At 36.4% G+C, this 25,341-nt stretch overlaps 1 protein-coding gene across 1 annotated transcript in view; it reads right to left on the bottom strand.

Moving 5' to 3' along the window:
• Nucleotides 1-206: 206 nt before the first annotated feature.
• The window catches only part of DHX15 (DEAH-box helicase 15), a 45,878-nt gene continuing 20,743 nt past the window's right edge, over nt 207-25,341 (bottom strand). Inside the window, exons 6-14 of the mRNA XM_080343754.1 lie at nt 20,898-21,065; nt 16,889-16,975; nt 15,191-15,340; nt 14,921-15,029; nt 13,513-13,704; nt 10,439-10,561; nt 7,917-8,107; nt 1,932-2,101; nt 207-762 (exon numbers count right to left, since the gene is read on the bottom strand). Coding sequence (XP_080199880.1) covers nt 645-762; nt 1,932-2,101; nt 7,917-8,107; nt 10,439-10,561; nt 13,513-13,704; nt 14,921-15,029; nt 15,191-15,340; nt 16,889-16,975; nt 20,898-21,065 — 1,308 coding nt within the window. The 3' untranslated portion in view covers nt 207-644. The remainder of the gene's footprint in view (nt 763-1,931; nt 2,102-7,916; nt 8,108-10,438; nt 10,562-13,512; nt 13,705-14,920; nt 15,030-15,190; nt 15,341-16,888; nt 16,976-20,897; nt 21,066-25,341) is intronic.

The raw sequence follows: 25,341 nt of genomic DNA, 5'->3' as shown, positions 1-25,341 counted from the left end.
TAAACAAATGCGCAACAGATCTACACTGTATGTATGATATTGATGTTACCGTAATTGTGCTGCTTAAGCATCTACGCTTAATATTAAAATATTAAACTACTGCCATGTCAATAAAACAGTAGTTTAATGGGAGACTAAAGGGCCTCTCATGTTTTGATCAAAACAATAGAAATACTGACATACTGTGGCAAAAAAAATAGTATAAATAGACTTTATTGAAGTCAGTACCTTTGTACTGAAGCTGAAGATTGTGTCTACATAAGCACAAGTTGTAACATTTCACAACTTCTAAAAGGAATGTCAACAATTACAACGATCATGCATACCATGGTCGATAATCACATTTTTAGAAGCATTTTCAACCATTTCTAAAGAAATGCTTATAACATTGTTATATATAGAACTACTTTCAATAAACTGCAAAACATTGATCAGCTTTTCCAGTATGAGCTACAGTGTCAACACAAAAGGGAGGCATAAATGTTTAATTTATGAAATCAGAATGGAATATTTACTGTAAAGAAAAATTAAAAAGCTTTCAAATAAAGGCCATTATTGAACCAAAGTGAAGAGCACAACTTGAACTTCAAATCCTTTCATCTCTTAAAGCTGTCCTCTGAATAACTTCAGTTCAAAGCATGAATTCAGTACTGCGAGTATTCCTTGGACTGAAGTTTGGCAATGATGCGATCCAACTGCCTCTTCGCTTCACACTGTGGAAAATTGCTCATGTCATAATATTGAGGGGCAATTTTCACCAGCCTGTCGAAAAAGGAAAAGTTTGTTACTAGTACTCAAACTTGCAGATGCATCCTACAGAAATTCTACAGCTGAGGGAAACAAAGATTATCCATTATTTTTTCAAGTCATTTTGCTGTTCTAAGATTACTGGAAGTTTACAGACATGCACACACACTTACATTTCAGTCCCCTCCTGCACAAGTGCCCAAATCCAAACCAAAACCACATGCACCTGAGCATTAGCCAAGAGCTCCTGCTCAGCTTGGTGTCCCTGACAGACCCACACTGCTTCTTCCACACGTGCCCCAGGAGCTTCATGTCAAAGTCCACAAGAGTCCACCCAAACATCAGTTTGTGCAGTACAGCTGAGCCGTAGCTGTTTTAAGCTTAAAAATACAGCGCTCGTTCAGAAAAATACTTCTAAGGAAGTGTTCAAACATATTTTCCATTAAAATACTACGGACAATACCATATATATACATATATATGTGCTATGTTTTATGTCTTACAAATCTTTAAACTCTTTTTGCACAACAGCACAATACTAACAACAGTTTAAGAACTCTGCCATGTCCTCAAAGCTTATAGCTTGGCAGTTTAAGTACAACCTTAAATATGGGCAAGACATCCGCTTGTCTGCAGAGGATCAGGTCTCCATATCCTTGATATGCAGACTGTTGACTAATAAGTATTAGAACAAAATAGGCTGTACCAGTAATACCACCTCTTTCCTTTGTATTTTAAAATGGCACTGAATCCGGTTCAGATCCTTGTGGAAAAATTACAGATACATACAGGGAAGAGATGTCCTCAATCTTGACAACAGAGCCACCTACCAGTATCTCTTCGCTTATGTACACAAGTGTGTGCTAGGACACATCCCCAAACCTACCATCTTCCGGCAGCTCCTTTCCAACAGGCTGACTGAAGTAACTGGGTCCAAGTCAAGCACCTCTGTGCACTGTATATAGAGCCTGGGAACCCAAGTTTTTAACACAACTCCCTCAAACAGGAACAAATATCCCCAAAGAAAACCTTTAGTCGTCTACAAGATCTCAAGTCCATGCTATTGCCATTCCCCAAACCATTTTAATAACATTAGCTTCAGGAGAAGTAAAAGGAATTACCTCAATTTAGAAAAGGAGAAAGAAAAACAGGAGCTTTACAGTAGGTCATGACTTGTGACTTACCATTCTGGCTTGATGTCTGTACATGTCCGGATGTAATTCTTTGTTGTAAGGACAAACTCATTATAGAGCACCCACTCTGGTTTATGATCAAGAACAGTGGAGGGATGCAACTGCACGACCTGGTTATCTTTTACTGTTAAGTAATGCCCTGTTCGTTCCAAATGTGCCACCTAAGTAAAAAGATATTCTTTCATTACCACAGGTCATTTTCGAATTAAGTGATTTTGAGCTCTTAAGTGTTCTCTACAAAACAGACCATCCCAACTTTCAAACCTCATCTAAATTTGGCACATTACTTGACCATTTCAACTATTCATGGTTGTGGGGTTTTTTTGTGTGTTTGTTTGTTGTTGTTTAACAGACACAATCAAGATGCCACATGTTTTTGCTGACTGCTATGGGAAGTGTATATTCTAACATAAAATTCAAGCAACATACAAACATAGTTCTCACCCAAGGAGAAGCAGCATTATTAGAACAGCAGTAATGCAAACAGAAGTACAGGAAGGGAATGTCTGCTGGACAGGTTTTAACATCAAAGTCAACTGTGGTCCACAGATACCTGCTTCAAGCACCTCACTGCAGCAGTAGTTACTGTGGGACCAATAAGCTACATTATTCCTTCAAGTTTTTATTAGTGCAGTGTTTCAGTAGTAATTTTACTCATGCACATATTATTCTGCAAATCCTCTCACACAGTAAGCCTGAAAAAAACATGTCAGTTCAATAAAATGGGAAGTTTAGTATGTCAGAAATAAGAAGAGTCTTGTTACAGCGTGACTTCAGAGCTGGAAAATGTAGGCTCAGCACCACACTTCTGCTGTGACCTTGGTGAAAATCAATTAACCTCTCTCTGGCCAAGCTTCTCGCTCTATGAAAGGGAATAATGCCTACCTCGCCAAGATGCTCTGATACCGAGCTCATTAAGATCTGTAAAGCAGACAGTTATCCCTAGAAGGATAGCCCCTGTAAGAACAGTTAATCTAACAGAACAGGTAACTAAAATTAACCTTTTGATACTTGTAACTCAAGATGACCTCAGTACTTTTTTCATTACATATATATACACACAGAAATGCTGTAAAAGGATTAAGCAGGGCAGACAATGGCTGACAAGACATTTTTAATCAGATCACCATTAGCTGATTTCCTTTAATGCAGTCTGTATAATTCCTTGTTTTCTTAATTCGTAGGTGTATTTTTTTGCCTACTGAAACAAATTCCATCTGTTAGACTAAAACCCCAGATTTCTAAAGCAATAGCTACCTCCAGGTTTAACTCAGTATCTCCTTAGTAACAAATTACTTATTGAGTGTGCTTCTCTTATATTTTATGACACCAATATCCAGAACATGTTTTAGGAGTAGAACAAAGTATTTCAGTAGTCCGCAAATATTTTCACCTCAGATTTTAAGAGATTATACTGCTACTTTATTTCAAGTCTGGGGAGCCAACAGAGGCTTTTTTAAATGGAGATTAACAGTGCACTGTCTGTAACCAAATTGAATTGCAGTATAGCTGCAAACCAGACTAGAAGCTCATCTGTCACAGACCCAGCACAATCATGGCACTTATGTTGCTGTGGGATTATGCCTTTTTTTTTTTTAATCCAAGTTGTTGGTTTTAGGGGTTTTGGTTTTTTGTGTGTATGTGTGTGTGTGTGTGTGTGTGTGTGTGTGTGTGTGTTTGTTTTGTTTTTTTAAATCAATTTCATTTATCAGGACATGAGTAAAGCACATTTACAAAAAATATTTTGGTGATTTACCTGTTTCTGTTATTCCTATAAAAGGACAGAACAAGTCACTAATTTAGAATGGGCTCAGGCCAGCCCCAAGGCTGACATAAGGGAGTGAATGAAGACACACAGGAGGCAGCACATAAACTTACGCTGCTTTCAGACCCTGGCATACAACCACTTCTAGTGCCTGTAAAACACAATGCAGTGGTGGTTGGGCCAGATGTCCTCTGGAGGTCACTTCCAACCTCAAGATTTCTGCAATTCTGTTGTTTTTCAGAATATGAAAGCCAGGAGCTTCCACAGAAACCACAGAATTGTACAAAGCATGTCTATGAAATGGGTTTGCTTTCCAGTGAGTAGTGGTAGCAAACAAGATACCAGGGAACACAAACACTGAGATCATCAAGGAATTTGTCATGTATCAATACAGAACATTTGTGCATTAGGCTATCTGAACAAAGAACAAGGCTGTAAAATGGAGGAAAAGCTACCAACACTACTTGACCGCACAACATACAGAGCTACACAAACATGACTAAAAGGATCATCAAGAGCCAAGCCAGCCCATGCATTGCTGCAACAGGTTGTAAATACTTCAAAATATATACCACTCTATATATGAAACAGCAAAGACTGAGTAGCAGAAAGAATGAGATTTTAATTAGTAGTCCAATCATCTGACATCTAACTTCTCATACAGCACAGGTCATTTAATGTCATCCTCTGCAGTGACCCTGATAAATTCTGTGTTTGACTAAGCCACATCTTGCAAAAAAGATTCCAAGCTTGATTTGAAGGCATCACAGGACTTTGTCCACCTTTAAATTATTATCTAAATTTTTACTTGAAGGCCCTCACTACTAGATTGGAAATACAATGATAAAAACCCAACTTCTTTTAGAAAACTTGTAGTATCAGTCTCAAAAAAATAATCTTAATGAGGAAGATGATCCATCTTTAAGATACTTCAGCACTTGCTTGCCTCCTCCAATTCAACTGTTTCCTTAGTTTACTTCCTGCAGTGTAATTGTTTTCTACTTAGTATTTACCATACAGTTATTTCAGCTATATGTGTATTAACACTTTTTAAACTATTAGGTTAGTTTTTCTACTACTTTTAAGTAACCATCTATATCTAGTTCATGAGTTTTCTTAAATTACAATTGTGTTAAAGTTGTACAATCTTCCAATCCCTCTCCCTTCTTAAAACAGGATATGTCAAGTGTTGGAAGTATTGAGAAAGCAGCATTGCTCTGATGAATTTTGTTGTCAACAAGTAGTTTCTTAATGATACACCACTCTTGCTGTATTTATATATACTTCACATATTCTCATGTGTGATATACGAATAGTTGCTGGAAAAAAAGCCACTAAGTTTTCCATTATAAACACTAGAAGAAACCAAGGACATAGCACAAAAATTTGAGACTTAACTTCTTGTCAGTATCTATCCACCAGTTTTTCTACACAGAAAATTGCTGACAGTTTTAAACTATTTTACTATTCCCTTTGCTTACCTATGGCAGATTTACTGGAATTCAAGTTTGAATTTATATATGAAGAGTAAAGAGATGATTTGTCACCAGCAAAAATTCCACATTTACCAGTCACTGACACACAACTGAAATCAGGCAAATTTACAGTACTTAGTACTAATTATATCATTAGTACAATTTCAATAGTTAATACAGGGCCACACTGTCTGATATTAATCACAGGTCTTGATTAGTACAGGAATTTCTACAGTAAAATTCTATGATTGGTGATTGTCCAGTGTCCTAAAAACAAAGTATAGAACAATGCAGTCAATAAGAACTATTTCAGAACAACGGCTGCTACTTTTTTGTGCCACTTCACACAGCATTTTTAAACTTTCGAAGAATCAACTTCTGTCATGTGTTGCCCATAGACCTTAGTACTTTACACACACAGACTATCTACTGTATGTGCACATCCTCTGTAACGTGGAATTCCACACAAGTTCTGTACTAAGACGACAAAGAATGATGATATGCATTTCATTACTCGGGTTTTCTGAACAAGAGCCCCCAAATGCCAGAGCCTGAATATCCACTTAGAGAGGGTACAATGTGCATACAAACTACATTTTTAAGTACTTCAGCTGCTGGTAATAATTTAAATACACAAAACAGATATTTAAGTTTCCTATTGAAGGTTACTCAAAGCAACATGGAAGTAATGAGAAAAAGTTCAGAGTCAACACTAAACAGGTAGCACACTATCACGGAGGCTGAAGAGTCAAAAGAAACTCCAAATAAAATGGACTTCAACACAGTAAAGGAGAAGAGAAACTCTTGAAATGGCTTCTACTCCAAATGTCTTCAACAGGCTTGCCATAGCTATCTCTTGATTCAGCCCAAAAACTCAATTAGGCATTTTGGGTGAGGAGGGTGCTATGCAACCTACTGACCACAGAAGTCTGAGGAGACTTCTGGAAAGGCTTTTGTTTTTACCAAGGCAGCCCTCTACTCTATTCACACCAAAAATATAAAGTCAGATCTTTAACTCCTGAGCAGCAGAGACCAAAAAGCTACCTACACCGACAGAGCAGTTCCATATCCATGTCAGGAATACATCTACTGGAGGAAGAATTCCACTCCAGGTAACAAACTGACAGTGCACCAGCTTCCAAGGACATGACCTCCTATAGGTCCCAAGCAAATGAAGGAAGCCATAGGGTATCCTGCCAAGCAAACACGCAACTATGGGAATCTGACCTGCCTCAACCAGCTGGAGCTCAACAAGGACCACTGGGCAGAGCTGTTCTTCCTTTTGCAAAACATCTGCAGAATTAAAAGTGTAGGTAGAAATGTGTGTTAAAGAATCCCCCAAGAACAATGAAGATGATGCATCCCAAAAGCCGGGACTGAACACAGTGACTAACCACTTGTCTGAAGGGTTACAGCAAGTCAGTCTTTAGGACCATTTAAATATTTAGAAGCAGCCAGCAGCTTTCATCTCCCATTGCATTACAGTGAAATGCAGTTGCTGACATTGATATTCCTGTATTCTGAAAACCCAGAAATATGTTTCTGCTACAGACTGGCTGGCTTAGCCCTGGGGAAGGGACTGTTTCCTTGGAGCAGGGTCTACTCATAGATGGCACCCCAGTCTGCACTCCAGTTGGGACGTGGTAAGTGCATGCCTGGCAAGCTGCTCGCCATTCTAAGCTGCAGAGTGTTGACCAGTGGTTCCCTTTTCAGCCATTGTGTGCAAATACCACCAGAGCACAGCTCATGTGAAAAATTAGGAAATACCATGGGCACTGGTCAGCCTCAAAGATAACAAGGCTGTGTTCTCTAGAAGTCAGGCTTTAGGACAGACATTGCTGAGATGCATCAGAATGCATGTTTGCTGGCAAAAACATTATTGCAACAGTCCAAAGTCAGAGCTGCTTCCATTAAAGGTTCTGCACTCCCAGGTCTGTAAGAGCCAGCAAAGGGGTGTTTTCTAGCCCCATGTATGAATGAAGACAAAAAACAAAACAAAATAAAACAACAAAACCACACAGCAAACACCCAGCAGGAATGGACTATGCTGGAGGGGAAGAGGGGGGGGGGGGGGGCGGGAAATCAAATCTCAGCCTGCATTCTAGCTTGGAGGCATGCTTAACATGAAATGCAAAGCATCCAGGAGGCAGCAGTGGTGACCAGCTTCCGTACCATCCTGGTTCAAGAGGCAAATGGGTTGCAAACAGCATACATCTTGCAATTACAGACCTGTTCCAGTACTCCGGTACTTGTGACTCGTGTAATTTAAAAGTGAAATATAAATATGGAAAAGTATGCAAAAGATAATACTCTCCTTCTATGAGGATTACATGTAATTAATGTTTATATATAACTATACTTCCCCTGTTTGTATCAAATTACAAATAATTTTAAAACTACATATTCTGCAGTTACTTTGCAATGTTTTATGAAGTTACTTCCCCAGCTATTCAGAAGTCAGCAGTCAGTTCTTGACTGTCATGCCAGAAACAGTTATTTCAATACTAGTATGATTCCCTACAACTTCTCTTCCACCTAAGATATGACTAAAGAATGTACTACTTGAGTAACAATCAAGCAACCTGATAAAGACTACCTGGTAATACAGTTAGCCACACAGTATTTAAGTAACATGCATGAAGTTTTGATAAATTATAATATTAACAGTAACATTATAGCATTAACATTAAAAGCCACAAACTCTGAACTATGATCCCTACAAGAATGCACACATACCTGCATGAAATACCCGGTAACTAATGCCTTTCTTATGTTTATGTAATAGTCTCGGCTGGTAAAGTCAGTGCTTCTACGAGGCAAATTAAATCTATCCATGATTCGTGACAGCTGTTGGCGTACATTGTCTGCAGACATCAGGGACCTGTAGTTAATGAAGTTGTCATAACACCACTGAACCGACTCATGATCTGCAACATTAAAAAACATGAATCAAAAATAAGCATTTCATCCAATTAGAATAAGTAAATAAAACAGCAACTAATCAACTGATCAGTCAGATGAACCAGAAAAAAAAATCCATAAACTTTCATAAATTACAACAGCTCTTAGTTTATTCAGTTAATTTCTTGCATTAGATAACTTGCCCAAATTGTTTTCTATTCAGGAAATGTGTGGTCAGGACAAAAGAAAACTAGATTCACCCCCATCCCCAACTTAATATACACACAATCACTAATGTTTTGCTGAAATACCACACCAATAAATTTCACACATTTCAAACAACTGCAACTAGAAAAATCATCTTCCAAACATGTGGCACAAAACTTAAATTAATATAAGGAACACTGCACCATTTTTAACAGTAGCATGAAGCGAACACACAGGAATATTGTACATAATTATGATGTATTTGAGAAAGCAAAACCTCCTTAAATTAAGTGCTGAAGTAACAGTTACAAGCTATACAGACTAATCTAATACTAAGTATGATGTACTTCACAGCAGTTTAAATGAATGTAGGCAACTTAAGTTACTGTTTCTACTGCTGATAGCCAACATGAAATCTGTTAAGACATCAAGCCTAAGCCATCCTGTCAGGATAAAAATCTGCATGTTTAACATCAAGAAACCCAGTTCTCCCTATCTATTCTGTTACATTAAGTTACTCTCTTCTAATCTTTGTCAGTTGAATCCAACAAAACCAGCCGTAACAAAACTTAAGTTATATCTTGTGCAGAGAGAGACCATTCTTAATTTGCATTGAAAAGAACGAACATTACATAACTTGAGCAAAGTTGTTTCTGCACTTCATCTTACAGAAAGTATTTAAAATAAAGCATGAATGCTGAAGCTCTTGTACACTGTACAGCAGTCATAATTCTAGTATCATAGCATGTTACTTTGTGTCATTTGAACTGTGCATTTTAGATGACCTAGAACTGTTTCATATTGTTCTAGATACAAACAGCAGCAGCATTTTGTCTTCTGATCCTGAAACCCAGATATCCTGCTCAATTTTACAGCGAAACTGAACAATTATTGACCAAGAATTCCACCCCTCAGTAACCTGAATATGAAAGCAGTGGCTTCCAAAACCACACACAAGATGTCTGCAAGACATATTGGGTCCTGCTAACTAAAGAGTTAACAGAAAAACAGGCAACAGGTGCCTCCAATTCATAGGTATTCAGTAGAAGTTTCTCAACTACTTTTTTTTTTTTTTTTTAAACAGTTTTGAGTACTCTGTTTGGATTTTAACTCTGAAGATATCCTCATTTTGGGTTGCCACATAATGATACACTGTTAGAATGTTTAAATGCAAACTGCCTAAATCAAAGCTGCAACAGAAAGGGGCACCCAGTTGTGTGGTTTGTAGGTTTTTTGGGTTTTTAATTTGGTTTTGGTTGGGGGTTTTTGTTTGTGGTTTTTTGTCCATCCCCTCGTCCCCCCCCCCCCCCACCACCTTTTAATCCTTCCCCCCCCTCTCTCTCAAGGTAAAATACTGCTGCTTTTTTGTTTGCTTACAGAAAAATGCAACTGGAGCATCTAATTTAACCTGGTTTGCAGTTGAGAGCAATAATTTTACTTATCACCAGGGTAAGTTACTGTTTAAAAAGTGTGCCACTTACACAGTCATTTTTCAAGAGAACTCCTAGCTTCACCTGTTAATTCCCATCTTTTTCAATCTGCTAAAATACACTTCAGCTACGCTGAGGAGGACCATACATTTTTCCCTAAAATCCATACACAGAAATGAGGTAAATGAAATGAACTTATCATATGGCTCTAAGTTACTTCTTGTTGATGCAACACCCCTTTGCCTCTCAATCCATCCCCGAGGCTTATTACTGAATTCCTAACTATATTTAAAAGTTAGGATTAAAAAGGTTTGGTTCTAGAATGTATCCTCCAAATTCAGAGTATCTTCTGCACTCCCCTCCCTGAAAAATTACTAAGCAATTATGTAGATTTTTCTGTAACTAATAGCAGATAACAAGCTTCCAATATTTCTTAATTATAGAAGCACTTCCTTCTGTTCAAAGGTATTCAGCATTGATTTAAAAGCCTGACTTGTCTCCATACTCAGTTAATTACATGATCTCTTGGCTAGGTATTTTTGTTTGGTTCCTCCAAAGGAAAGCTGCACTTAAAAAGCTTTTTACCTACTAAAAAAAGAGGTTACAATAGGCTAAAAAAGGGCTCAAAAAAACAAGCCCTAATTGTCCTTGGAACCCAGGAACAAAAGCTGGCAGCACAAGGTATTACAAATAGTTTTGCTAAAACAGTTGCACACTTACTTTGTTTGAAAGCATGGTAGACATTCAGCAACGTCAAATGATCTCCATCTATGTGGGCAAACCTCATCTTGGCTTCATCTGCTGCTTTCTTTGCTTCCGTGGGGCGAACAAAACACTGTGGGACTAAACAAGGTTGGTATGGGCCCAACACAAACGCCCATATCGATGAGTCACGCATTCACAGACAGAGGAACAAGGCCTAGCTAGGTCAGTTCACAGAGCATAGGGCAGGGCAGGATGGCCTCCGACTGCATCTTGGACTGTTTACTACCTTGATTTGGTACATCAACACCTAACCACATCTGTAAGACAAGAGGGTTTCAAAGCTACAGAGTACCTGATTATTTTAATAGAACTATATGTAGGCATCAAAATCTCTAGTCTGAAGGCCATCATATATATGTATACTGGAAGATTAAACAGATCTTAGTTCAAGTCCCAGTGCTGATAGCTCTACCAGGGGATTGTACCCCTTTTAACAAAACACTTCAATTGCAGATTTACTTTCTGAGAAAGCCTTTGTGGACAGCGTGAAGAAGACAGTTCTGCAACTGTACTGCACTAGCACAGCCTAAACAAGCACATGTTTTATCACAAGTCTGCTACTAGATAGAACACACTGGTAAAGTTAAGTCCTCTTCCCCAGATGGTATTGTTATCAGCACTGGTATACAGAAATACGTGAATGAAAGTATTGTCTAAGGTTGTGATGGTAGCGGTAGTGGTGGGAGGTTAAACCGTCCTTTGGCACTACTTGAAATTAATAAATCCCAAACAATAAAAATTGCAATGTGATGAGCTTTTTCTATCATTATATTCTCTTACATAAGTCTGACTTGAATCCAAAAATTGTGTTTTAACATTGTTTTTCCAAACACAGACTACCAAAGGCCACAAATGGTATCACAGCCCACTTAACTCATGGTTTATGAACATTCTTATAGATTTGTAATGTCAATACTAATTCACAATATGTTCAAAGTAGTTATAAGAGATCTTGACTTTAGAGAAATCTATAGGAATTAAAAAAAAATAATTCGGTTTTAAGTAGCTGTAATTTTTAAGAGGTTAAATTTAAATAAAACTAATGCTAAGCAAGATACTACAAATCCTTTATCTTTTTCCAGCTGCTTGGGACTACATTAGCCTTCTCACAACTGAAGCCCACCAATCTCATGAGAACACCTCTTTCCATCTCATCTGTCCCTAACAGATGAGGGTCTTTTTGTGGTACGTTATGTTGTTCTATTTTATTATTAAATTCCCATAAAAGCTCCAAAACATTACATTTCAAAAATATGCTGAATTGAAGAATGGATGGAATTTGAGAAAAAAAAATACACACTGCAACTGTGAATCACATGGTAACAAATCAAAAATACTAATGCATTAAATAAAAAGGAAATGCAGGTACAAAACACCCTGTGTTTTGGGTCCTGCACTCGAAAACACACAGCAAAGTATATATTGATTTCAAACTCGGACTAATAAAAGTAAATTCCAAATTACTCTATCACTGGCTTAACTTACTGTCTTGAATAAGTATCAGCACTTTCTATCCCCAAATAAGACACCACTGCTCTTATAAAATGAAGTACAATCTTTTAATCTGCTCATTTGTTCAATGCTATTCGCTGCTCTTTTCCCAACTATTAATACACAGATTGCTATTCAGAGCTTGACAATCTTTATGTGGACTTAAGGCATCATGACACACAGTCATGCTGCTGGTTTAAAAAAGCATTTACTTTGAGAAATAGTCCTCATAAATACTAGGACTAAGTTTTTTTAAATAGCAGAATTTTAGTCACAATCCATACACTAACCAGCTTCAATCAATTTTTTTAGAAAAACTTATGACATTGCGTCTTAAAAACAAAAGAAACTACCATGGCCTGGGAAAAGGTAAATAGAAAGAGGACTAAGACAAATCAGTTGAAGACCCCAGACAAAAATACTACACTTACTGTTCTGTAGTAGAGATTGGGGGCAGAGGAGAGAAGAGAAAGACAGGCACCAACCTACCACCACCTCCGCAATTAAGCCTACTATTTAATTAAATAAAATTATTACAATTCTGCCCTGCCCATCTGCTCTGAGTCTGAACAATCATAACTCTGCAACAAACATTTTAGCTTGTTCTTAAAAACTTTCATATAAATATACTGTAAGACTAAACTGAAGCAACAGATTTTACACTTAACCAAAACATTTTTTTTTCTCTATTCAACCAAGTTAACCATGTAAGCAGTACTCCTGCATTGTGAAGAGACTGGTAAGACAAGAATAGTTGAATAAGAACATCCCAATTTTCATAATACACTAAATCTTGCTGCTTGTCCCATGACTACTAGCTATAAAATAAAGTCAGTTCCACGTAAGTGGGAAATGAAGTACAAGCCTTACTTCATAACATTTTTCTCTCCTCAAGCTCTCTCAACAAGCAGCTCCGTTCTGACGCACTGCTATTCACATAACACAGCAAAGTACAGCTGTGCGCACAAATGAGTTCTTACAAATATACATCCTCTCCTAAAGTTTCTTTCTTCTGTTCAAAAGTAATGACTGTTCTTCACTTAATGACTGAAAAATGTATAATCCTTTCATGTACAAGCTTACAGTTTAATATAAATTACACTGTAATCCTGTTGGAAATACTGGGATTTATCAAAGTGCAAAAGAAAGCACAATACAAAACAGATTTCACTGTCTTAAAAACAGAGTGGTTGAGTTGACATTTCTGGTCCCGACCATGAGCCTAGAAAGAAATTTCGGTTCCACTAGCCTGATTTCCACCCCACCCCACCCCCCATAAATCCAAATATATACACACCTTTATCTAAAGTTAGGAGCAAACTGGCCACCCTACGTATACTAATTTTTAAACGTTACTATTTCTTAGTTTCAAGGTCTCCATGTAAAACCATGATTGAATAAGCCCCTATGTGAAGTTTTAAAAAACAACTTTAATTTTACAACATATTCGTATCGTTTATGTTTTTGAAGTGGAAAACTCCAATCTTCCCCACACTGAAGATATGCATTTTGTTTAGTATTTCTGTCCCTGCTATTACCTGACAACATGGCAGTGATAGATAGGACCTCATTAGAACAGTTGTAGTCACAACTTGCAATAACCATTTTAGCCAGTTGTGGGTCCAACGGAAATTCAGCCATCATGGATCCCAACTCAGTCAAGTCTCCATCATCGTTTAAAGCAGCCAGATAATTCAAAAGCTCTAAGGCTCTCATCAGAGTTTCAGGAGCTGAAAGAAAAAAATATTTAGGTAAGCACATTAATCAAACTGCTCTGAATAAGCAAAAAATGAGGAGGCACAGACTGTTCCAAGACATCTTATTATTTTGCTCTCCTTTCAACTGACTTCCAAACACAAAATTGTTACTAAATTCAGGTAATATACATCCAGACACGAATGAACTGGGGAAAAAACAATCTCACTTATTTAGAAGGGCTCTTAACTGGATCAAAAAATTTATATATTTATATATATATAGAAAAAATATATATAAATATATAGAAAATATATATATATATGAAGATTACTGCTTTTCAAAATGCAGACAGCAGTGGCATTGTGAAATATTCAGTATCATAGTAATATCACTTCTCCACCAATGCACTGATGCATTTTCCCTTGTTCTATACAAAATAGATTGATACAGTGCTAAAATCTCAGCCGTGTCAACTTCAGATATCTTTAGCCTTTCACAAATCGGAGCCTGTAAGAATGTTCTCTTAATCCTGCATCCCTCATAGGGAGTATTTATTGCACCCACAAAGAAAAACAGAAGGAAATCCAAAAGCCTTCCTGCTAAGCTATCATACATGTTGCATAGTACAAAGAATGCAACTGTTCTGTGGAGCTATTTAAAAACTTAAGAGATGATAAATTATTTTTATTCTAGGGGGAAAAATACAGCCAACTTCAATGTATTTATATACAGTTGATCTACATTTTTAATTAGCGATATAACCCAGCTATAATAAAGCCCAATTATAGTTTAAAGCATGTATGAACATTGTCAAAAGGGAGATAACTTTATAGTTTGAGCCAAAAACATGTATACAGCTTTAAGAACACTAGCCAATTTTACTTCCATCCAATTGTTAACTGATGCACAATTAGAATGTGTAATCAAGGTGATAAGTTAAAAAAAAAACCTCATCAAGTAACAGATTCTCTAATGCCCATAATTTTGTCTTATCCTCCACAGGTAAGGGGTATTCAGTGGATTCCTTGGTTCCATTAAAAGCTGTTATGCAGACAGAAACATAAAAAGCTTGCTTTAAGACACAGAGCACTAAATTTCAGGATAAACAAAAGACATTCCTTATGGATTACAATAAAACCAATAAAAACCATAAAGGAATTCATCCCATGTTGTTCTATAAAATAGTCACCAAAATAAAAGATTTCAAAGTCAAATCATATCACGGTAGACAAGATAGAATAGAGATACCTGGAGGATCCATAAAATCGAAGTGTACCAAATCATCTATACCAAGCTTCTTGAGCTGCAATACTACAGATCCTAAGTTAGACCTCAAAATTTCAGGGTATGTGTTGTCCTGTGAGGGGAGGAAAACAAGAAAGGTCAGAATACTTGTTTTTGCAAACACTGTAAACTACACAAGCATTCAAATTCTGATTTTGTTTGGTAGGATGGCACTTGACTATCTGTACTGACATGATGTTCTTACTCACACAACCTAAAAAATAGCAATCTTACCTGCATTTCAGTTTTGTAAGCCTTCTCTGTGTAAAGCCTGAAGCACTTGCCTGGTCTAGTACGACCAGCACGGCCAGCTCGCTGCTGAGCAGAAGCTTTACTAATCGCGGTCACCAAGAGAGACTCCACTCTGATACGAGGATTGTATACCTGTTTTAATGTGGAACAAGAACGGGAAATAAGGAAAAGAATTAACACTGCTCATGGATAAGACAACTATCTAAAAATATAAAGACTGCTTTAAATTTATTTTGAAATGCCTATAAAATATTAAGTTGGATATATCTGAAAGGAGAAAAAAAAATGGTTACAAAAGCCTTTGTATCTGTGACAGAAAGCTTCAAATACAACTGCCTAGATAACAGCATTTACTTTTTGTTAACAACGATTCCTGCCAGGCTCCCCATCCTCTTTAAATGGGTGCATATTTAGATAAGATTTTCATGGCAGAAATAATGTGTCCAATTTGTTCTCAAGAGCGCTAAACAAACTCTTGATGCTCAAATAATTCCATGGAAAAAAGCTGTCTTGATACAATTGTAAGGTTGAACGATCATGTACTAGAGGTCAGAAAAATCTAACATTAAGTTGAACACAACTGTAAAAATCAGACTGATGACAAAGCAAGACTGTATTCCAAGAGTATATGAAGGCTTTCACAGTACAAAATATAAGCTGGAATTTACTGTAAAATTTCCACTGAAGTCATAAACAGCAGCCCTTCCCACTCATTATGGCTCATGGAAAAGAATATACTGAGAAAAAAGAAAGTAGTCAGTTTCAGATGTTGTTTGGTTCATGTTTTAACAGCCTCCTGGTGTGAACATATATACAACATATACAAAACCTTTGTTATTGCAAAAGGTATTATTCCATTATAAGAACTACTTGTGAAAAAACCTCAGCCTAAATGGTGACTGAAACTTGTATATGAAGACGCATTGACTGTACTCACGTTCTGTTGTGCCTCTCATTTTGCAAAAGTTTAAAAGGGTGACAATGTATATGAGTATTAAAGGAAAAGTCTAAGAAACCAAGTTATAAAATCAGTAACAGTTAGTGAAAAAACTACATGAAGATTAAGAATCTTGAATTTTATTCTGTCTTTAATTATTTGGTTGACTTCAGGCAAACTACTTCAGTTCCTCTGAACATCCCACGATGTTCTTCCAAGCAGCACAATACAAGCCCAGTGACAATCTTCAGGGCTGCAACATGATAAATACTGACAAGAAAAAGTACTACCCTAGGTATTATTTTTCTCTTCTCATTTTAGTGCTGGAGCTTTCCACACTAACATGACCTTAAAAGAAGAGGTGGCTCCTAGCACCATTTTTATTTATTTTCATATGATTTATTTGTTTTACTTGAGCATTCTCAAGCACAGACACAGTACAAACTCACCCTTTCCAGAGTATAATACCTAGGAAAAATCCATATTCCAGGTCTAACTCTCAAAATCCTCATATTTCAACTTTTTAAAAATAAAATTATTCTGCACTGCACTGTTTTGGACTGCTCTATATATCTAAAGTGTGCAGACTCAGTGCAAACATACTATAAGTTAAAACCAAAACAACCAAGGTCAAGTTTCCAACTGGGAAAAGCGCTCTCAGTGTTTACAAAGGGAGAAGTTACCTGAGTAAACCAAATTCCAGTATCTTTCCTACTAGAAAGAGAAAATTAAATAGTACTTACCTTCTGCTTTGCAAAGCCAGGATCAATCACAAACACAACACCATCTATTGTTAAAGATGTTTCAGCAATATTAGTGGACACAACAACCTGTTGAAAAATAAAACAGTAAATGTAACTGCTTTGTCCTGAAGAAGAGCTCTGATTCTGCCTCCACACCAAAAATTTTCACAAACTTTCCTTCACTTCATGAATAATTACCAGAGCTCCTACACTTTACAGGGGAATCTGAAATCAACCAGATGAACTACTATTAAAATTTTGTTCACTGGTTTCTGCTCCCCTATGTCTGTATTAACAATACAACAAGTGTCAGTCATGAGAAAAAAGAAACAGAAGGGCAAACATTTTACTTTTAAAACTGCTATTCAAAATTTTACTGACATCTCTGATAAAAAATGACAAGTTACACTGGATGCCTTTAACATCATCTGTTAATCCCAGGTTGTTTTTTTTTTTTAAAGCCTAAACAGGGCAAACTGGTGAAATAACATTAAATCAAAGCTTATACAACTGTACCAGCATAGTATGTTCTTTCACTTTCGTTTGGAATAAAGCAGTTACCAAACATTACAACTAAAATCCTCCACAATATATATCTAATTTCAACTTTGCCTTTTAAAATTACCAGATATTCAAATACCTTTACTTATTTTGAAGTTGCATTCTTAAGTTTCTAGAAACTTTCTGAAGGTTCAGTCTCTCAGAAAAATTAAAGCACAGGTAATGTCCAAGTTGTGAGGCTTGATCTGCCATCTTTTTAATTTTATGTTCAGGTATGCGGTGTACCAGCCTACAGGCATCATTAGCTCTTATCCTAAGTAACCACATTAAATCACGTGTTGTTAGCAAATTTTATCAGGTACCTCAGAAAAGACCATTCAACACTTCATCAAAAGTACTTACGTTTCACTTCTTAATTTCAGAGCATTCTATCATCATTGTTTTGGTTTAGCAATGAGAATTTAAGAGACCCTTAGCAATTTGCTCCGATTACAATGAAACCAGCAGCTGGACTAGAGTGATAATCCTGCTGATTTCTTTTCCTCCTGGCTGACCACTTGGCCAGTCAGCTATTTATTATGCTCAGCTTGTCTCAGTAGACTTAAGGTCCAAGTTTGCCCAAATACTACTATATACTGAAAGCAATACTTAAGAGGAAAAAAAGTTGATATTAATTTGGCATTACAGCACTCCACCCTTAAACAATGCACTACTTAGAACTCAAATTAAAAAAACAAAACCTGTACACCTTTCATTCATGGCTAACTTGCAGAGATTAGTCAGAGACAAAAGCAACAAATATCAATATAATTAAGTGCTGACACGAAAGCACAATATTTTCATAAATAAATATGCAAGCCGTTAAATATGCAAACTGAACTAGCACTCCCACAATAAAAGGCCAGTCAATCAATTTTCAGCTTACACAGAATACTTTATCTAAAAAGTTTCGGGTTTTTTTGGGATCTGTTAAAGTATGAAGCATCCATACCCAGAACCTTCATCAACTACAATGCACTGTCAACAAGTTTTGGTCCTCCTTTTAATCACCAGTTTCTGTTAGGACACTTCAATGCCAATAACTCAATGCTGTTAGTACGCTTAGTCCACAAAGGTCCAGCAATTTAACTTGTGCTTGAATTTCCTGAACTTATTATTTACACGGCAGATTCTGTTGTATGTTCAGATCTTATTTGTTAATGTCACAGTGCTTAAAAAAATACAATTAATGTAAAAGTGCAATAAATTTAAGGAAAAAAACTTATTAATTTACCCCATCTCTTTGAAGCCCAAATCAAAGTATTAATATAGAGTTTGCAGGAAATCAAATGAAATTAGCACTCAACTATATAAAACAATAAATCGTACTTAATGACCTTTAACTACAGTTTTACTGAAATAGTTACGTTTAAAATGTTTTAAAATATCAGATTAACAGTTTGATATACCAAAGGGTTTTAAAGATTAAATTAAACAAGTTACTTCTAATAAAAAAAGAAATCTACTTACTATCTATATATAAAAATATCTCTATGTTGTGTATGTATTAACTAGCAATGCTTAAGACTCCTGAAACAAAACACAGAATGCAGTCTGGAAAGAAAAGGGAGTAGAAAGGCTCCTTTTAAAGTCATCTTCCCCCCGATTATAAATTAAATACTCTGATTAACTGTAACCACTAAAAGCATTTTATCTTTAATCCTTAGATTTCTTGCAGCAATAGCTGATCTTGGCTAGCACACCTAAAAGAACAAAAAAAGTGTTATCAAGCTGTATAAATACTAGCTGTTACCATCACTACTACTGCAACATTCCACATAACTTCCAGTATCCTACTTTTCTTTCATCAAGTTAAAGCTCAGGAGATACTTACTGAGATACTGCAAGCACTTCACTTAGTTTTTATGACCATTAGAGACTTTGAAATGATTCAGATCTCCTGCTAACTCGCCCTTCTCAGCAGTTCTAAAAAATAGGCTCAACTCCCACAGGACATCATGAGAAAACAGACACTTCGCAAGATAGTGGAGGCAGAGCAACCCATGGTTCTACTTTACACATCTTGATCACTAAGACTAACTAAAACTAAAACAATTTGTAAGCAAATTTACAACACACACAGACACTCTTTCACTTATTGCTAGTTTTGCTATGGAAATAAAAAAAAAAAAAACCACCACACACAGCAGAACATTTCAGGCAAAGCAGGTAAAGAGGAAAAGTGGTGTGGTTCTTTTTTAAACATAATAAAAACATAATCCCCTGCTTACATATTTTGTGCCTGCTTTTGCCTACAACTGATATTGTTCCAGGCTGTCAATTTTTCTTGTAGTAAAGTAGTTGCTACACTGAGAGTGTCTTCCTCTTAGGCACAGGTATTGGCTTTGTCAGTTCAACATAACAAAAGCTACACACTGCATCTGTTACCCTCTTATCAAGAAAACCAGAAACAGCCTATTTTGAAGTGCACAGTTTTAAACATGAATGAAAATCTAATGAAATATACAACTATCGCTTGTTCATCACTGAAAAGCAATTTCATTCAAGCCATTTGCTAATACAATCTTGTTGCAGCATTAGTTTCATGATTTTTACATTGACTGCATTCTGCAATCAACTTCAATAGGAAAAAGACTAATTTCACTAAATTTATTAAGCGATTTATTCTTCCAGAACACTAGAAAGTTGTCACTAGTATTCTACATGCATTGTACCACACAGAAAAGCAAATAATCAAGGAACAAACCCTGCCTAGAGCAGATAGTATGATTCAGCTTTGACCTTCAAAATCTTAACTTTGTGATTGCAACAGTTTCATATAGCATTAGTTTAACTTGAGGAACCTCCTTCCAAATGCTCAGTTTTAGAGAAATAACCACATAGTTTCTAATATGGTTTATGTTAGCATTTAGGAATTGAACTGTTAATTTCATGAAGAACACTCACTAGTGTCATTTCACATTTTTCTATTTCACAACCCTTTTTGCCCAAGGAAAGAACCTCAGTTCCTTGCTTATTACTACAGAAAACATGAACATAGTATTTGTTTCAACTTGCACCTTCTCTCAAACCTTGAGAAACAGACAAAACCTGCTTGACAGCATCTCTTAAATAGATTGTCCATTTTGTTTCCAAAAAGAGCATGTCTCAGAGTAGTTACTTAGGGAAAATAATCCCACCCACATAAATCATGTGGTTGTCAAATTCAGTATTTAATCTGACTTAGTGTATTTCTCATTAAAAAAAAGTATACAAAAGGCACTCCCATTCAGACAAATCATTACTAGAACATTATGGTCTTATAGATGGAAGCCAGAATTTTGCATTGTACTGAGAAACAAACTGAGTTATCTAAAAATTTTTATGTGCTAAAACACTGGATTATTAGGGATATATTAAAAAAAATCATCTACTTGCTGCTGTCCAAATACACTTAAAACAGTTGAGGCTCGTATTTAATTGCCCACACAACTGTGAGTAGCTAGTTACTGAACAGCATACTATTTACCTTTCTTCCTATTGCTCCATTCTGTTTTTTTGGTGGGGGAGGTTCAAAAATCCTTTGCTGTTGCTGTGGAGGAAGGGTGGAATACAATGGAATGATTTTGATGTCACCAACTTCAGGGCCTAAATCATCAATTTCACGTTTTATCCTCTTGCAGGCTTCATCAATCTCCTGCAAAACAAAAATATTGGTTAAAAGAACCCCATGAAAAACGCAGTACATAGAGTGCCTTATGACAATTATATTAAGTTTACACCCTGAAGACCAATTACAATAACTTCTACTTTAAAAAAAATAAAAGCAATAATAATAAAGTCAAGGTGCTTGCTAAGTTTGCAACTGAATTTCCACAACACTTCAAGATGCTTCAGCTTCTATACTCTAATGAACAGCCTAATTTGCATTCAACATCCTTTTTCTTTTAGTCATGTTTCCTAATTAATTCTCTACAAATTGTACTAAAATTGAAATCTCTCACCCTGGAATATTAAACTGCACTCATGACCTTTTCAATTTTCAGAATCTAAAAGAAATTGATGTGCAAGATATTTAAAATAAGCCAATTAAGCTTTAATGTCACGTATCACTAATGCAATTATATGGAAGATTTGCTTCATTGTACCTAATAAGAACAAACACCTTTACAGTATAAACACGGATGCTCAAAACCAAACCTCTCAATCCAGTGTTTTGGATTTTACTTCACAATTAACTGAAAACCCATTTAAGCTTAAGAAAAGTCAGTTACATACTCTGAAGACTTCTGATGCTTTTTTTACCTTAGGATTTTCTACAGTATTTGCTATTCTGTTTTCATACTAGCTTACCACATGAAAAAGTTAACCGCAGACCAATCTTTTATAATATCATTTCATTTTAAAACAACCATTTAAGCCAGTGAGGTGACCTGTAGTTATGACAGGATTTAATGAAAATAAAAGTGCACAGAAATGTAGGTCAACAAGTAACACAATTCATTAACCTCAACTTTAAAAGTACAACAGAGCCTCCACTGGTACAACTAAGATGCACGCTCCCAAACTGATATTTCCCCACTGATGGGAAAACGAAGTCGTCATGACAAGTAGCAACAGCAGGCAAAACCAAAAACATGGCTGCAACACACTCTGAGAAAAAGAGGCCAGACCTCCCTTATCACAAATAATTCACCAGCTTGACGCTCAAGTGGTGCTTAAGACCCTCAAGCAAATACACAGAACAAGTTAATCTAAAGGCTCTGTGAAGTTACTGCTTTAAACTGTAATTAGAAAAGCAAAAGCGGTCTCTTTTTTAAAAACCATGAATTCAGACAAATCCTGGAACAAATCTGGGTCTTTTTCATTTATTCTTAAAGAGACTTGTAAGTTTTCAGCACAATTGTGAGTATGTTTTAAAGAAGCACAGACAATACCTCATACTGCATTGATCAGCATAGATAACATAAGCATGGAAAAATGAAGGCTCTTCCTCTTTGATGTCAAAGAGTCCTTTAATTGTAAACACAAATGGTTTCTGGTATTATCTTGCCAATTTGAATGAACTGCAGATATTTACAAAAAATCCTTCTAAACAACTATGCATTTTGCCAACACATCCAATGCACCCTTCATAAAAGGGGCATACAAGAAACTGAGCTGGAATGCCCCCTCCTGGTGCATTAAGAGAGAACGAATTTCCTTACACAGATGGCAACACCTGGTGTTCTCCTGATAAAACCTTTTTTAAAGTTCAGTAATAGCCTCTCAGTGAAAAGGAAAAGCCTAGTTTAATTGACAGATCATACACAGTAGCTCAGGAAATTAATGTTTGTTGACTAACTAGGCAGTGACAGTCCCTTTTAAAGCTTGCACCCATTCCAATTTTTGACAAGCTTATACGTGGGCCTGGTAAATATTTAATACAAAATTAGAGTGTATCTTAAAAAAAACAAAAACACAACAACACACAAACCAAACCAACCACCACAAACACAAGTCAAATGCTACAACCAAGTTTTAGTAAGTATGGAGATAGGAGAGATACAGTCAAAGGTACAACCCTAACTTTAATCCTCCAGTGTTTCAGCAAGTCTAATTCAATAGTCCGGACTTACTCAAATATGAAAGGCTTATTTGGGAAAAAAAACCCAAAACACTAACAATAACAACCACCACCACCACATTTGCACACCGTTTACTCCAAATCTATTACAAAACCCCTTGCAGAAGGATTATTCCATCAACCCACACATAAAAGGTGGTTTTTCTTCTGGGAGGGAAAAAAGGAAAGGTAAAATAAATTTGCCTTGCATTTAAATTATTCCCAAAAAACTCCTCAAAGCCCTGACTGTCACACTGACCACCTAAGATAGGGGATACCAGGCTACTGGAATCAGGAACAGACACAGGATCAGGAGCCACAACTAAGACTCATGACTGCCCACTGCAGCCGCACTCAGATCTCCTTCAGAATTAACCACAGAAGAAAGGCCTAACTTGCAAAAAGTGTGAGGCTTAGGCAATGGTGAAGATACCGGCTTGAACTAGATCCTAGATCCTCACAAAAATGAAGACTTCTATGGGGTACTATCTGAGAAACAGTTCTCAGTAAAATTATATTCAATGAAATTGTCCTTTGGTATACTCCTCCTAAAAAAAAAAAAAAAAAAAAAAAAGAAAACTGCTGACTACCAAAAAGGAAATAGCAAACAGACCACAAAAAGAGGAAAGGTTACATGCTAGCTGAAATGCTCATCTATCTGGAGCTGCAAGTGCCACATATACTCAATGCATCTATATTTCACAACATCTAGTAATTGACGGTCTACTATGCACTCTAAAAAAACTACTTGCTTGATCCCATAAAAATTAATTAACAATAAATGTACAATACCTATAGGTCAGCTGCAACACTATGGAAGCTAGAATCAAGTAGCAGTTAAGCGCTCCACAGCAGTGCACTTTTAATACTAATATGGAGTCCCCAACATTCTTCTATACCCTCAACATCAAAAGAAATTCTCCTTAGAAAATCTCCAAAGACAGAAAAAAATCAGCAAAGAGAAAAATACTTCTTTTTATGGATATACTAGTGATCAAGTAGGTAATGAGGTGGTGGTTATTTTTCAACAAGGAAAATAAAGTCACATAAACATCCAAGTGTGAGAGTCAACAATTTGTATTTTGTACCTACACCTCAAAAAAGATAGTTTACAAAAGGAAAGGAATGCACTAACCAGGAAAATAACTTAAATAATATTATCATAACAAATCTAGTCTAATTTAAATGGTATTCCTTCCAAGAAGCACAATCCTGATCAGGCTGCTTGTTTTTTTAAACAACTAGTAGACAACAGGGAATATTTAGAACACAAACTAGGTGGATTTCAGATACTTAAGTAACAGAACAAAATTCTGAGACACTCAACAGAAACTGCCATTGAAACACAAATTTCAGCAAGACCCAAGTCTGTATGGGAACCAATGCTTAGCAGTGTCTTAGAAAACAAAGCAAGAACAGGGTGCACAATTCCCCTCCAATTTATTAGAAACAGTAGTGCAACCATCTGTACTTTCACATAACAGTAAGTAGGATACTTATGCCTCCTAAATCTGACAGAATTTTTACTCCATCTTAACCCACTTTTCCAAAGAAAAGTCAGGCTGATGACTAGTGTCTAAAAAAAGCCCTTGGATGCAGTAATTTTTATTCCTCTCACTGAAGCTGTGTTTCTGTGCAGCTAGAAATGAAAAGACCCACCAGACCAAAGGGAAACTGAATTTGAAGCCTGTTGACAACAGGGGTCCTGAATTCTCGGAATGCTGGGATTGCTGCTTCTATTTGATTTAGTGTCTTCTGGATGTGGACAGCAGTGCCTAGTACCCATGTCAAACTCTCAAGGAATTAAAAGTACATTGCTTTTTTAATTTTCAATTCTCATGGCAGACCAATACAACTACAAGTGAAATAACTGGTTACATTAAACGATTCAAGATAGACACAGAGCAGAACTTCTGCTTCAGCTCCAGGGAAAGAGTAAGAAAACTTCATCTAAGTATGTGTAACTACATATACAAGTACTCAAAAGCCAAAACAGCAGTCCTGAGTCACACACGCTCACCCATGAACAGTGTTAAATACTGTAGTAACTGTACACAAAATACACACTTTGAAACAAGTTACACATCTTACAGTTTCAAAGAAAACTAAAGAGCTATAGGTGCTTTATCAGGCATAAACGTATTTAATGCTTCAGGTTGTGGTCACAATTAAGTACTCCAAAGCATTTTTAACCCTTCAGTGAGACAAACATATTGAATATCACCTGGAGATATTTCACAGCTAAAACTGCTGGACTGTAACTGTGGTAACAGACCTGGCTGCATTTACTCTTTGTATGACAAGTACTGAATGCTGGTTTCTAGTCAACAGCATCTTACTCCTTTGCAGTAGATAAAACTACCTACAG

The sequence above is a fragment of the Nesoenas mayeri genome (assembly GCF_963082525.1).
Source record: "Nesoenas mayeri genome assembly, chromosome: 4".
Lineage (NCBI taxonomy): Eukaryota > Metazoa > Chordata > Aves > Columbiformes > Columbidae > Nesoenas > Nesoenas mayeri.
This window is presented reverse-complemented; position numbering and strand designations above follow the sequence as displayed.